This window comes from Vanacampus margaritifer, chromosome 7 (genome assembly GCF_051991255.1).
Source record: "Vanacampus margaritifer isolate UIUO_Vmar chromosome 7, RoL_Vmar_1.0, whole genome shotgun sequence".
NCBI classification, from domain to species: domain Eukaryota; kingdom Metazoa; phylum Chordata; class Actinopteri; order Syngnathiformes; family Syngnathidae; genus Vanacampus; species Vanacampus margaritifer.
Window position 1 is genome coordinate 11,951,381 of NC_135438.1, and position 12,956 is coordinate 11,964,336.

Below are 12,956 nucleotides of genomic sequence, written 5' to 3' on the forward strand. Positions count from 1 at the left end.
GGCAGGACAGTGGGCGTGCCCCCCGCCGCCCCGCCCTCTGCCCGTTGCGACGTTGCTGAGGCTTCAAGATGGCGGAAGCCCTGACAGCTCAGGAGCACCTGGTAAGCCTCTTTAGACGGAGTTTTCGCTTGTTTTTATTCAGTGTGCGCCGTACAACCCGATACAGTAAATTAAAACAACAGCTGACGAGTTGGTGTAACATTATTTGCCGCTGACTGTTCCGGGGAATACTCCGCTTCCGTGGCCCGATCGCACCCTCCTTCAGGGCGACAAACTCCGGTGTGCCTGACAGCGGTTAGCATGAGCTAGCATAGCAACGTTTGCTAATTCAAACCGCGGACGCTTACCGCTGATTCTTTTTTGCTAGTCACATCATAGACGGCACATTTCCCACAGTATTACAAGTTGCGTTCACGTTGAATGAAGATATGTATTTAATAATAATAAAAATATTGTTTCGAACAGCTATGGTTAGCATCCAGCTACCACATGCAACTTAGCCCCCTAAGAAATGCTAACAGCTTCTGTTAACCAGCAAGGGAATTCTTTCACAGTGGTCTTTCTTAAAATATAATTTGGTGGCTCCTCGCATTGCGGTGTTTGTTTTAGCATGTTATTGTACAGAAAAATGCTACAGGTTTTTCGTGACAAGTTTTTCACGACAAGTTTTTCGCTAAGAGCTAGCTGTCATATAGTGTCATAATTTACCTACGACAATTCTCAGAAGTGACTCTCCCCATTCTCAGCATCCATATTGCTGTCATTACAAGTTCAGCAGGCCTGTCATCAACAGCTTGGCACGACATTTTTACCAAGCAATGTTTGCTCCTCATCAAACAAGATGGCTAAATGATACTTTATTAAGCCACAAGGGAAAGTGACTTACGGTTGTCTCAAAAATAAAAACAAAACAAGGCAAAGCAGGCATGTTGAATTACTAATATTAAAAATGTGAAGAAAAGTCAACATAGTATCTAAAGATCTTTTTGACTTAAAAATATATTACATGTCTATATATTTTGTTTAAGTTCTGAAATCAAATAAAAGTCATTCTGGTGCAGTCTGAAGGTCCAGAATAATGTACATGTAACGTGTGCAAATGTTGTACAGTACAGAGTTGATGGAATGTGATATTAGTGTTTCCCTATAGGGGTGGAATTAAAAAGCCGCTTGGCACAGGATATGAAAGATTTCCTCAGCCTGTCACTGAAGCTGCTCCTCTACCCTGAAATGGCGCTGTGCAATGGAGGCTGTGGATTGTCCATGATGGACAGTAGTTTGTTCGACATCCCCCTCTCTGCAGTGGATGCCATGAGTCCCCGATAAATCCTGCCTTCCATCACAGTTTGTCCAGTTGAGAAGCATCCGTTTTCTCGACGCTGACCCCACAGCACGCAACTGCACACACGATGCCGCTTACATCACTGATAGGTAGTAGATGTCCAGCACTTTTTTGTAGATAATAAAGCAAGCCAGGTTAGCAAAGTCAAATGTGAAATCATTTTGTGGATAAGAACACTAGGAAAATATATAACAATTGAGGAAATCTTACCATGATCTATTGATCATAAACTGTTTAGACCAATTTTAGATGAGTACCAAACTACAGTGCACGTGATTTGTTTGGCACAGTTTTTATGTCTGATGCCCTTCTTCATGCAACACTCTATTTAACCAGGCTTGGAACCAGCAGTGATTGAGTGTGTGACAACTGGCTGGGAAGTGATCCCGTGCCACCTGCGTGAAAGGCACTTTAATAACTGTGCTGATGTGTCATTACTATATACAGTATTGTTTTATTCTTTTTAGCTGAACCAGTTGGTTATGTCTTGCGCTTTGTCCTAGGTAATGATAATTACCTGCATTGATTGTTGAGGTATGAAATAGCACAATATTGATTGATGGCTTTTGTTGCTGAATGTGGATAGTTGTCTGCGTGTGTAAACAAATCTTTTACGTGCAATGAGATCCATTTGTGTCTTTGCTTTTCTGAAAATAAAACCTGGTATTTTTTTAAGTCATTGCCCTCCTTGTGGTAGTTATAAAGTAGAGGACAGGACAACTGCGGCTCAGTTGGCTGATGAACAAGCAGATTGTTAAAGTTGCTTAATAATAATGCATCAGATTTCTATAGCGCTTTTCTAGACACTCAAAGATGCTTTACAATGGAATGGATACATTATTCGTGCACTCACACATTCACACTGTGGTGGCAGTAAGCTACTTAAGTAGCCACAGCTGCTTTGGGACAGGCTGACGGAAGCGTGGCTGCCAGTGTGCGCCTACGGCCCCTCCGACCACCATCAAACATTCGCACCTTCCATACACCAGTGTGAGTAGCACTGGAGGCAATGTGTGTGAAGTGCCTTGCCCAAGGACACGACACATAACTTGGGGAGAGCGGGGATCGAACAGCAGACCTTCTGGTCACTGAACGATTGTCTCTACGCACTGAGCCACGGCCGCCACTGCTGGTCATCTTCCGGTGGGCACACCCTGGCTGCCATCATTTGCATCTGACATTTCTTGCATGAAAATGTATGAAGGCTGCTGCTTTACTGAGAAAAAAGGTGAAGGGCCTGTTAGACCTACTATGACCCCATGTGTCTTCCCTCTGTTTGAACTAGCCTCTGCTTATTCTGTTCTGTTTCAATTCCTTTAAATATGTCATGTTGCAGGCTGTGGAGGAGTTCTTGAGTAAGGTGCGTCGCAGGGAGCAGCCTCCTTGCGCTGGGCTCGTCTCGCAACCCACAGCTGTTAAGTTTCTTATGGCCCGCAAGTTTGACGTCAAACGAGCCGTCGACCTCCTCCAAGCATACAAGGTACAGCTGGGCCCAGAGTTGGGACACCAATGAAATGCCTTATTCAGCTGTCAGCTGTGAGATACCACAGGGACTCTCAAATATTTACTACTGTACTCTAAACTATTAACTTTATGCTTCCCTCCCGCCACAAACATAATGTATCAGAACACAAGAATCAAAGAGGGGATCATCAACATAAACCCTGACGAGGAGCCACTCCGTTCTGAGCTGCTCAGTGGCAAATTCACTGTCCTGGTGAGTTGTGAAGAAGTAGCTTAATATCTAAACTGCACAGAGATTTGTAAACTTGCCATCGTTATAGAACAGTATTTATTTTAATTTTTTTAAGAGCTCAGTATTGTTCATTCGGTAGTCTTACCGATTCAACATATCATCATTTCTATTTTTTTTTTTGCATGTGTGTGTGCATACGTGCATGCATGCGAGTGCTCTTTAAATCACCTGAAACCTATTAAAAATCCCATACCCTTCACCATAACTGCATAGTTCAGAGTCCCGCCAGAGTCGTGAGGTTGTTAGGAGACCAGAGGAAGGGTCAAAGGAAAGAAAGATGAAACAAAGGGAAATCCAGCATCAACCAGACACCGCCTATCACCCACAGGGTTACAAAACCAGAATCTTTCACCAACCCCAGAAACCTCTAAATTCCAACAGATTAGGGAGATCTCAATAGACCAAAGGAAAAACTAAAGGAAGGAAGGAAGGATAGATGAAGCCGAGTGAGATCCACAGCCTCCATTGATTCAGTGACCAGTGGGAGAAACATATTCTATTGAAATTTCAGTAGATGCTAGTGTGGTGGATCTGGCATTTATGAGAACCTCCACCAAAGAGGTGAGCCGTCGACCTCGGCCAGGCTGGGCAACCACGGCCCCCCAGGCCGCGACGGCGCCAGGGCCGTCCTGGTGAGTGGTGGAGAAGTAGCTTAATATCTAAACTGTACAGAGATTTGTAAACTTACCCTTGTTATAGGACACTATTTCTTTGTATGCATCCTTGTCTTTTCACTCTGATTTACATGTCACGTTCCCTCCAGCCTGGACGTGACGCAAACGGTGCTGCACTCGCGCTCTTCACAGCTCGCCTTCATCGGCCAGACGTGACCACTCACAAAGCAGTGCTGCAGGCCATCATTTATCAGCTGGATAAAGCCATAGACAGGTGACGCACCCGCAACCACTGTACCCTTTAACTCCCCATTTTTATTTACAGTCAATGTACTGTCTTGTACTTGTGCATTTCTAAATGGTCTTTTCTTTCTGCTCAGTATTCAAACCCAGCGAGACGGACTTTTATTTATCTATGACATGACCAACTCCGGTTATGGGAATTTTGACTATGATCTCTGTGTCAAGATCCTCAATTTGCTCAAGGTAGATGAATGAATGAAAATGAATTTGGCTTTGCAGTGTGTAGATCAGTGATTCCCAGCCACTTTGCGGTTGCACGTTAGTCTGCCATCAGAGGTCTTAAAATGAAGATCTCGTTGGCAACATGCCACCATTTAGGGGCAGGCTGCGGATGTGCTGTAAAATGTCAAATATGTGCCTCTGCTTAGTAAGGTTGGGAATCACTCGCTTTATTTGAATAACGCTCACTGATTAGCTACCTGCTGGTTGCTTCCCCTAGGGGGCGTTCCCTGCTCGTTTAAAATGCGTCTTCATCGTTTCCTCACCTCTGTGGTTTCGAGCTCCTTTTGCGGTTCTACGCCTCTTTGTGCGGGAGAAGCTGAGGGAACGGGTATGTCTATTTTTACCACAGTTTACTTTTTGTATAGCTCACAATCTTTTGCTATGAAATGAATCCATGTATATCCGATCTTTTCCATCTTCCAGGTGTGTACAGTGAAGGCTCACGAGCTGGCCAGTCACATCCCAGTCTCCTCCCTCCCTGAGCATCTCGGCGGGACATCCCAGTATAGCCATGTGGCCTGGATCCAGTCCTGCGTCAACGCAAACACGGTGGAGGGTGACACACACGACTGTGTGGGAAGCCTGCTGCGCTCTTACAGCCTGGAGTGCGGGGACCCGAGCGTTGGCGCTACGATGACCGACGACCATTTAAGTACCCAGCTGGGCTCCGAGCTAGCCGCGGCTAACTCTAACTTCTATGACGACAGCAATGCGAACCCACACAACCACTGTGGTGTGGATGAGGGCAGGACTCTTGGCCGTCCTCAGCTGAGCCCGCATTCCGCTGCAAACAGGTTACAGGGGAGCCACCAACACTGGAACGGGTCAGCTGGCAGTGGCTTGAACCCCAATTCGAACATGAATGGCCGTGGACGACAAGCTCCCCCGCAGTCGGACACGCCCCCTGACACGCCCCTCTCTCACAAAGGCGACGGAGACGCAGTGGACGACGGCAGAACAACGGACTCGGATAACGGACCTCTGAGTGAACATATTAAAGAGGTGGATGAGGAAGAGGAGGGCGTGCCACCGTTGCCCCAGAAATCTTTGCCTCGACCGCCCCACCAGCAGCCAGCCTCCCAGACATCGGCCTTGTCCTCGTCATGGGATCCCGATGACGAGGACTGCTGCATGGAGGAGTCCGTTCACATGCCGGAACAGGGAGGTATGGCGATGCACGAGCTGGTGGATCATGTGAAGAGGAAAAAGAAGAAAGGGATCTATCAGGAATATGAGGAGATCCGCAAGGAGCCACCAGCAGGCACCTTTGACTACTCCAAGTAAGATACTGTCAGATGGTGCTTATTTTGACACATAACCTCTGGTCAAATGGGATGACTACGACTTTGTTTTTGAGATTAACGCTAGGGCTCGAGCCCTGCAGCAAATAGCAAAGCTCTGCGAGTAGTCAATGCTCGCCCAAAAACTATTAACTTATACATGATAGCTTAGAATCAAGCCCTGCAGTGTGAACTTCTGCTCAAGGACTATTACTGGCGCTTGTGGCTATGGGGACCTTCTCTGCCTTTTATTCTTGCTGGTTAATTATGCTACATTGCTTCCAGTAAACCTAGGTTTAATAATTTGGATAAGCAGGTGTGGAAACAATGGACCGTGATGTTGTGGGGGAGCACAGTAATGGAAAATATTTAGTTTTTTGGTGACTTGTAAACATTCTAGGGCTGGGTATCGATTCGATTTCGATTCAGAATAGTTCAGTTCAATTTGATTTTGATTATTTTATTTTTTTCCCGATTCACTTCAATTCAATCCGATATTTATTCATTTTGGAACATCAATTCTTCTGTGAAAACTTGAAAAAAAACTCCACAAACATTAAATTCCTAATTGAATTTTGCGCAGACAGTAACTAGTAAAATTATATTGTTTATTAATAAAAGCAACACGTGTTATAATTAGTGATGGGAAAATAAAGCTTCATGAAGCACTTGTGATAGTAAGATATAATATATCACTTAAGTGTTACACATGCATTGACATCAGCAAGGATGGGATGAAATGATTTTCATAATTCTAATTCAATAATTGTAAATATAAATAAAAAAGATTCTGAATTGTCTTAAAGTGCAACAAATCAGGTCTTTCAAAAATGTAAGAAAATACTTTTAAATTCATGTAAACAGTAAATTTCAAGAAAACATTAAGATACCAAAAATTTGGCCTATTTTCTTAAGACTTTATGGGGGGAAAAGTGATATTAACATAATTGATTAATGGTTTTATGAATCAATATCAGGCTCGAAAAGGAAAATCGATTCAATATAGATTATAATTTTTTTAAACCCATCCCTAAAACATTCCACTCTAAATTATTCAGCAGTACCATGTGGTCACCATAGAAGACTTGTCAGCCTCACACATGCCGACAAACCTCACCTTCTCTAAACTCGGCCATAGCCGCCTGCTGTGCTTGACTTGTTTGCCTTTGACATTTTGGACAAACCTTTCATTGACTACTAATCACTCCGGGGCATCCCCTGCTTCTCTCACTCCAAGTCAGCTGGGATAAGTTCCAACTTCCTTGTGACCCTCAACAATACAGGCGAAAAAGAGGGCGGCTGGATGGACGGACGGAGCAACACTATGTACTGATATTTGACATTCAGTTTGTATGTTTATTCCCAGGAAACCATCCAATCAGCTCAAGAACCGGTACAGTGACGTTCTGTGTCTGGATCAATCCAGAGTGCGACTCTGCCAGCTCTGCGACGATGAGGACGAGGTAATGATAAATCCATCTAAAGCTGACTGACTTGTCTCGCGTGTGTGCGGGGGAGGCCTCGCCTGTCACACCAAGCTCTTCCGCTGTGTCTCTTGCAGACTTCAGATTACATCAATGCAAGCTTCATGGATGGCTACAAGAGGAGAAAGGCTTACATTGCTACTCAGGGTAAGAAGCGCACAATTCTTTTTTTTTTTTTTTAAAGGAGAGCTCAGTATTGTTCATTCGATTTGACATCATCATTGCTCTCCTTTCTAAAAAAATAAAAAATAAATAAATAAATAAAAAGTTTTTTTTCTCTCTTTTTTTTTAAATTTTTTAAATATATATATATATATATGTGTGTGTGTGTGTGTGTATATATATATATATATATACACACACACACACATATATATATATATATATATTTTAGTATGTGTGCGTGCGTGTGTATATTCATCAGTTCACCTAAAGCCCATTAAAAAAAATCCCATACTAATAATATAATATAATAATAAATTGCCAAATGCAGAAACATCAATGTAAGTTATCACGATATAGTGGCTCTCGCTAACAGACAGAATTAAGTAACCAGGAATTAGGTTAAAAAATGAAGCGCACAATTCTACTGATTATTTTTCATCAGGTTCTCCATATTTCAGCAAAATCTGATGCTATTTGTGTCCCTCAGGTCCTTTGCCCAAAACATTTGGGGACTTTTGGCGCATGGTGTGGGAGCAGATGGTCCTCATCATTGTCATGACAACGAGGTGAATTCTTTTGAAGTGACCGATCCAAAAGCGCGTGTATGACGACGTTAAGGACATTTCATTCACAGCTAGTGCTCATAAATGCACATATTGTCTGCATCAGAGTGGTGGAGCGAGGACGCGTGAAGTGCGGTCAGTATTGGCCACTAGAGGAAGGCAGAACGGAGCAACACGGATGTTTCCTGGTCAGGAACACCCACATCCAGGTCTTCCACGACTTCAAACTCTCACATCTGGAGCTCTTTAACACTCAAGTGAGTTATGAGCAGTCCTCCAACATTTTTTTTTATACCATTGTTTTTTTCAACTGCTCTTTGTACAACGCCAAATTGCAACCACAGATATAAACACATTTTCATATTAATAGTGTTCAGAGTTTTTGGCATACATCTCTCGTATTGGAGTTTATTCAAGTATCCAAATGTACCTGTTTACCATGAGTGGTGTTGCACTCTTTTTGTCAAGTCTGGGGAGAGACGCGATGTTTGCCACTACCTCTACGTCAGCTGGCCGGACTTCGGGGTGCCCAAGAGCGCGTCGGCCATGTTGGACTTCCGCGAGCATGTACTTCAGAGGCGGGAGGTCGCAGTCCAGAATCTGGGCTCCATTTGGAAGGGGCCTCCAGGGGGCCCTCCTGTGGTGGTACACTGCAGTGCGGGCATCGGCCGGACAGGTAAATGCAAATACGATATGTATGGTGAAATGTAAGCCAAGTTTTAGTGGGTATAATAATGAGAATAGGGTTTTAACACATTTGAAGCATTATTGTGTTTTGTATTGCTATATTATAAATCATGCAATACAGTCTTTCTTCTACTATCACCAATGATTGGGCACAATTATTTTGACGCTATCTTAACTCATTCACTGCCATTGACTGCTATAGACTTCAAAAATTCATTTGAACTATTTCTATTGGTTTTAACATTTTTTTGAGTGTGACAACCTATAATTTTTTTATTGTACATTTAGAACAGATATAAAATGTGTGATTAATCGTGAGTTAACTATTGAAGTCATGTGATTAATTACAATTAAAAAATGTAATTGTCTGACGCCCCTAATTTTTAATAATCTTTCCTTTTCTTTTTTTTATTAGGGGCATCAGGCAATTATTATTTTTTTAATTGTAATTAATCACATAACTTCTAGTTAACTCAAGATTAATCAATTTTTTTTATATCTATTCTAAATGAACAATACAGTTTTTTCTAGGTTTTCATACTCTTGTTAACAAAAGTGGGGGAAAAAAGTGAAACTAATAGAAATAGTTCAAATAATTTTTTGACGTTTATAGCCGTCAATGGCAGTGAATGAGTTAAAGTGGATTTTCTATTAATGCACAGTCAGATTCTGTTCATGAGCTAATGTACTCAAAGCCTCTGCATCAGGGGTCACCAACGCTAACTAAAAATAGCTCTTCAGGAATTAGGATTTTCTAGGAAGATCCTAGAAGTGGTTATTTGAAGAAAAAAAAAAAAATATATATATATATATATATATATATATATATATATATATATATATCGGTCTCCTAATTATTGTGGGAAATCGTAAACATTGTCAGCATCTTCACATGAAGGAATATCATTAATTAATAATAATAGTAATTATTAGTGTCAAAATTATTGTGTGAATTTTGAGTTATATTATTATTATTACTTGTAAAGCCTCTACTGGGAAAATTCCAATCGCAATGCGGCAAACACGCCCATGACAAAATTTTACAGTAATAAATTTAATAATAATGCATATATTTGTGGACGCTGGGATCAAGTTGTATTTGATAATTTAAGAAATGTGCAGAATTTCACAAATTACTTCATGTTAAAGATTAAATGGCGCTTAATATGTAATCTATAAAGGAAAAATGCACTGAGCTGTCACCAATGTCTTACAAATGCAATTATGCCATCTAGTGGCAGGAAAATGACCTCAAGACAAATAGTTTTTTTTACATTACATCTTTTTAATTTTAACTAAATTTTATGAATTACCATAAAATGACTGTACCAATAACTAAAAGATGCAGCCATATTTCTATTAGTTTAACAATTTTTTCACGTATCAAGAGTAAGAAAACATTTACATTTTATTGTACATTTAGAACACATATAAAATTTGCAATTAATTTTGAGTTAATTATTGAAATCATTCAATTAATTATGATATTAAAAAAAAATCGCCCGACACCCATAAATAATAATAATAAAGATAATTTGAACATGAAACTGGTAGGCCTTTCCATTAATCGGTTTCCAAGAAATAGGTCTCCGTTTCAAAATGGTTGGTGACCGCCACTCTGTATGATGTTATGTTATTTAGAGACAGTAGTACAGTACAGTATATTTTTTTGTATATTCTAGCCAGGCAAACTTGTTCATGTTGGACTGCTATTTGAACTGTGCTGTACTCTTCTTAAATTTGACCAAACATAGAGAACCTGATGATAGACATGTGACCAGTCCAATTTTAATTAATTTCATTTAAGAAAGAAATAACAGCAATAATAGTTACGAATCCCCATTAAGTTGCGTACATTGACCAATGAAGATAATGGAAATGCAATATATTTAGATAAATAAACATCAAATTGGACTGCTTTAGAAAGATAATAGGGTTTAATGTTTTAACATATTTGAAGCATTCTTGTGTTTTGTGTTGCCGTATTGATCAGCTAATGGAATGTCTCCTTTCTCCTCACTGAGTCTCGCCAACTGGCATCCAGCTCCATTTTGCATTAACAATATTGATTTGCTCTTTCTCCCTACACCCTTCCTGGCTTCAGGCACCTTCTGCACACTGGACATCTGCCTGTTCCGGCTGGAAGACATCGGCACAGTGGACGTCCACCAAACTGTGCGGCGCATGCGAACGCAGAGGGCTTTCAGCATCCAGACCTGGGACCAGTACTACTTTTGCTACACGGCGGTCATCGAATATGCCATGCGCCGCGGCAAGCTCAGCCCGGTGCAGTGGTCCGACTCGGACATCGAGACCGACAGCGAGTGAGAGACGCACGGGGAGCAGGAAGTCGACCGAAGCCCATGTCAGCATGGAACGTTTGGGAGTGGAAAGATGAGGGAGACGTCTACACTGCCATGACAAAAGAGAGAAAAGTGGACGTCTTGGCTCGGCTCTTGATGTTATGACGCTCCAATCCAAGTTGGTCCCTCGCGTGAACAGGCACGCGGGGAGACCTGAAGAGCTTTCTAAGAAAACATGTGGAGAGTCCTGCCAATTTCGGAGCAAATGGCAGGGGAGCTCTGCCTGCCCTGCACTTGTCCTCTTGACAAGAACCATGTAGCATTTTTTTTATTGACTTGCACATGAGGAATGGCAAACTTGAACCCACCGAAACCTTTATATCCTTTTCACCCTCAAACTCGCCTTTTTCAGAGGGGATGCTTTTGAGTGAGACACGTGACAAATAATTGTGTGAGCCATTTCAGAATTTTATTTTATTTTTTTATCCCATGATTTTTTTTTTTCCCTTCTTATGGTGCATTTTCTACACGTGTTTCATATGGTATGCATATGTAGACTAACTTTCCAAAGCCAAAGTCGTCACCCGGAATGCTTGGATGTACTCCTTACTAAAATAATATAGAGTGAAACCATGTATATTCTTGTAACATACAGCTACATTTATACATCGTTGTGCATAATAACCTCTTGAAGAAGTGCAAAAATGCCTTGTTTTAATATAATGGTTTTAAAGCTGGACAGGTAAATCTATGTAGCAAGCCAGGCTATTAAAAAAAAAAAAATAACATCAGAATTGTATTCCAAGTGATGTCATGCCAAGTCTGATATTTTTACTCTTATTTGATTGGACTATTTTAAAGTAATTTGACCTTGAAAGTCCACCTTAAACTATTTATCTTACCTTCTTCCGTAACCCTTTCCAGTATTACTCCTTACTCTTGAGACATTTTCTGCCTCAGATGATTGTGCCTTCAGGTTGTCCTTTTTGTTTCACGTCACAGTGCAGCAGATCTAGTAATAATGACAACCAAGCTTGTGCACTTGCATTGGACACGACACACTTTTTTTTTTTTGCCTTCAGTGCTGCCACTTAGGAGTAATATGAAAGTCATGAGTGGACAAAGTTCTGGTTCCTCTTATCATTTGACCTCAGGGGCAATTTTTTTGGGTTTCTTTTAAGATCCGTTACTGCATTTTGCATCTAAATTATCATACAACCTATATCTTTTATTTTGTGTTTTCACTGTATTTTATCCTGCTATATTTATGTCTTTGTAAAAAAAAAAATTAAAAAGTACAGGTTCAAAATCATTGAATGTTGGTATGACACCACAGCAGAATCACGCGATAAGCTGAACAAATCAGATGGGAGTTGAACTATATCTATATATTTTTGTTGTTAAACAGTGGTGTGTGTTGGAGAATACCTTAACCATAGTATTTTTCAGAACTGACTCGTATAGTTGCTGATTGTACAATTGCTTTTGGGGGTATTTTTAGGAAGAGGGTTGCTTGACAATATATTTAAAAAAGCAGCAATGGAACAAAAAGACGAGGTCCTGCTTTGTGTTGGGAAATGGATTGATTGCTTTGTTAGCATGAACACACGAGTCTTGAATGTTTTAAGGGGCTGCTGTTTCATTCATATTTGTGTATTTTGGGCCCCTCAATGCCAAAGGCCAAGGCTCACCTTTTAATGTATCGTCGGCATGGACCTCCCAATGCAGCCTCATATCCACAGATATACGCAGAGTCTCAGGAGCACGTCTAAATGGCAACCGTCATGCTAGAGCTAGAAAGCGCAAGCGTATGCAAGTGTCCGGATTCTCCCATGTTTTTTAAGTTGTCGTATGAGGAGTGCATAAAAACAAGATCATGTGTCATGCTCGTTGTTTTATTGTTCCCGTGTATATCTTGTGTTTGAATGTTGGCCTTTTTACACCCTGTACGCCTGGCTGGCCCATTAAAGCAATGCTATCACTATCTGGAAAGTGGACACACTCATTTGATCATTTATTAACCGGGTAACACATTAAAAAAAAGTAGTTTCTCCAAAAAAATTTTTTTTGCCTTACTGGTTATATACTGTAGGAAAAAAAATACACTGCTACAAAGGGTTGAAGCTCCTGTGGCTCCCATAACTTTTATTGTGTTATTGTCACTAATTGTATGTAATTAGGAGATACAAGTAGCTGCCAAAGAGAATTTTCTGTAAATGCTCTAAGTTTGGGTGCTA

General features: G+C 41.0%; 1 protein-coding gene across 2 annotated transcripts; it reads left to right on the forward strand.

Moving 5' to 3' along the window:
- Positions 1-12: 12 nt before the first annotated feature.
- ptpn9b (protein tyrosine phosphatase non-receptor type 9b) lies at positions 13-12,703 on the forward strand. Of its 2 annotated transcripts, XM_077571407.1 has the most exons (13): positions 13-101; positions 2,679-2,822; positions 2,970-3,059; positions 3,862-3,986; positions 4,093-4,198; positions 4,455-4,565; positions 4,661-5,517; positions 6,884-6,980; positions 7,079-7,148; positions 7,654-7,732; positions 7,836-7,986; positions 8,198-8,405; positions 10,521-12,703. In XM_077571407.1, exons 1-13 carry the CDS (start codon positions 69-71, stop codon positions 10,742-10,744), a joined length of 2,295 nt encoding a protein of 764 aa, XP_077427533.1. In that variant the 5' UTR covers positions 13-68; the 3' UTR covers positions 10,745-12,703. The 2 variants fall into 2 exon arrangements, with proteins under 2 accessions (XP_077427533.1, XP_077427534.1); XM_077571408.1 differs by lacking the exon at positions 13-101 and having other exon boundaries at positions 2,755-2,822; positions 2,970-3,730.
- The last annotated feature ends 253 nt before the right edge of the window (positions 12,704-12,956 follow it).

Excerpts from the sequence above, each read along its gene's own strand:
- ptpn9b (XM_077571407.1), top strand. The coding sequence starts at position 69 with ATGGCGGAAGCCCTGACAGCTCAGGAGCACCTG. Across the intron at positions 3,987-4,092 it reads CTGGATAAAGCCATAGACAG|TATTCAAACCCAGCGAGACG; the intron begins GTGACGCACCCG and ends CTTTCTGCTCAG. Across the intron at positions 5,518-6,883 it reads GGCACCTTTGACTACTCCAA|GAAACCATCCAATCAGCTCA; the intron begins GTAAGATACTGT and ends GTTTATTCCCAG.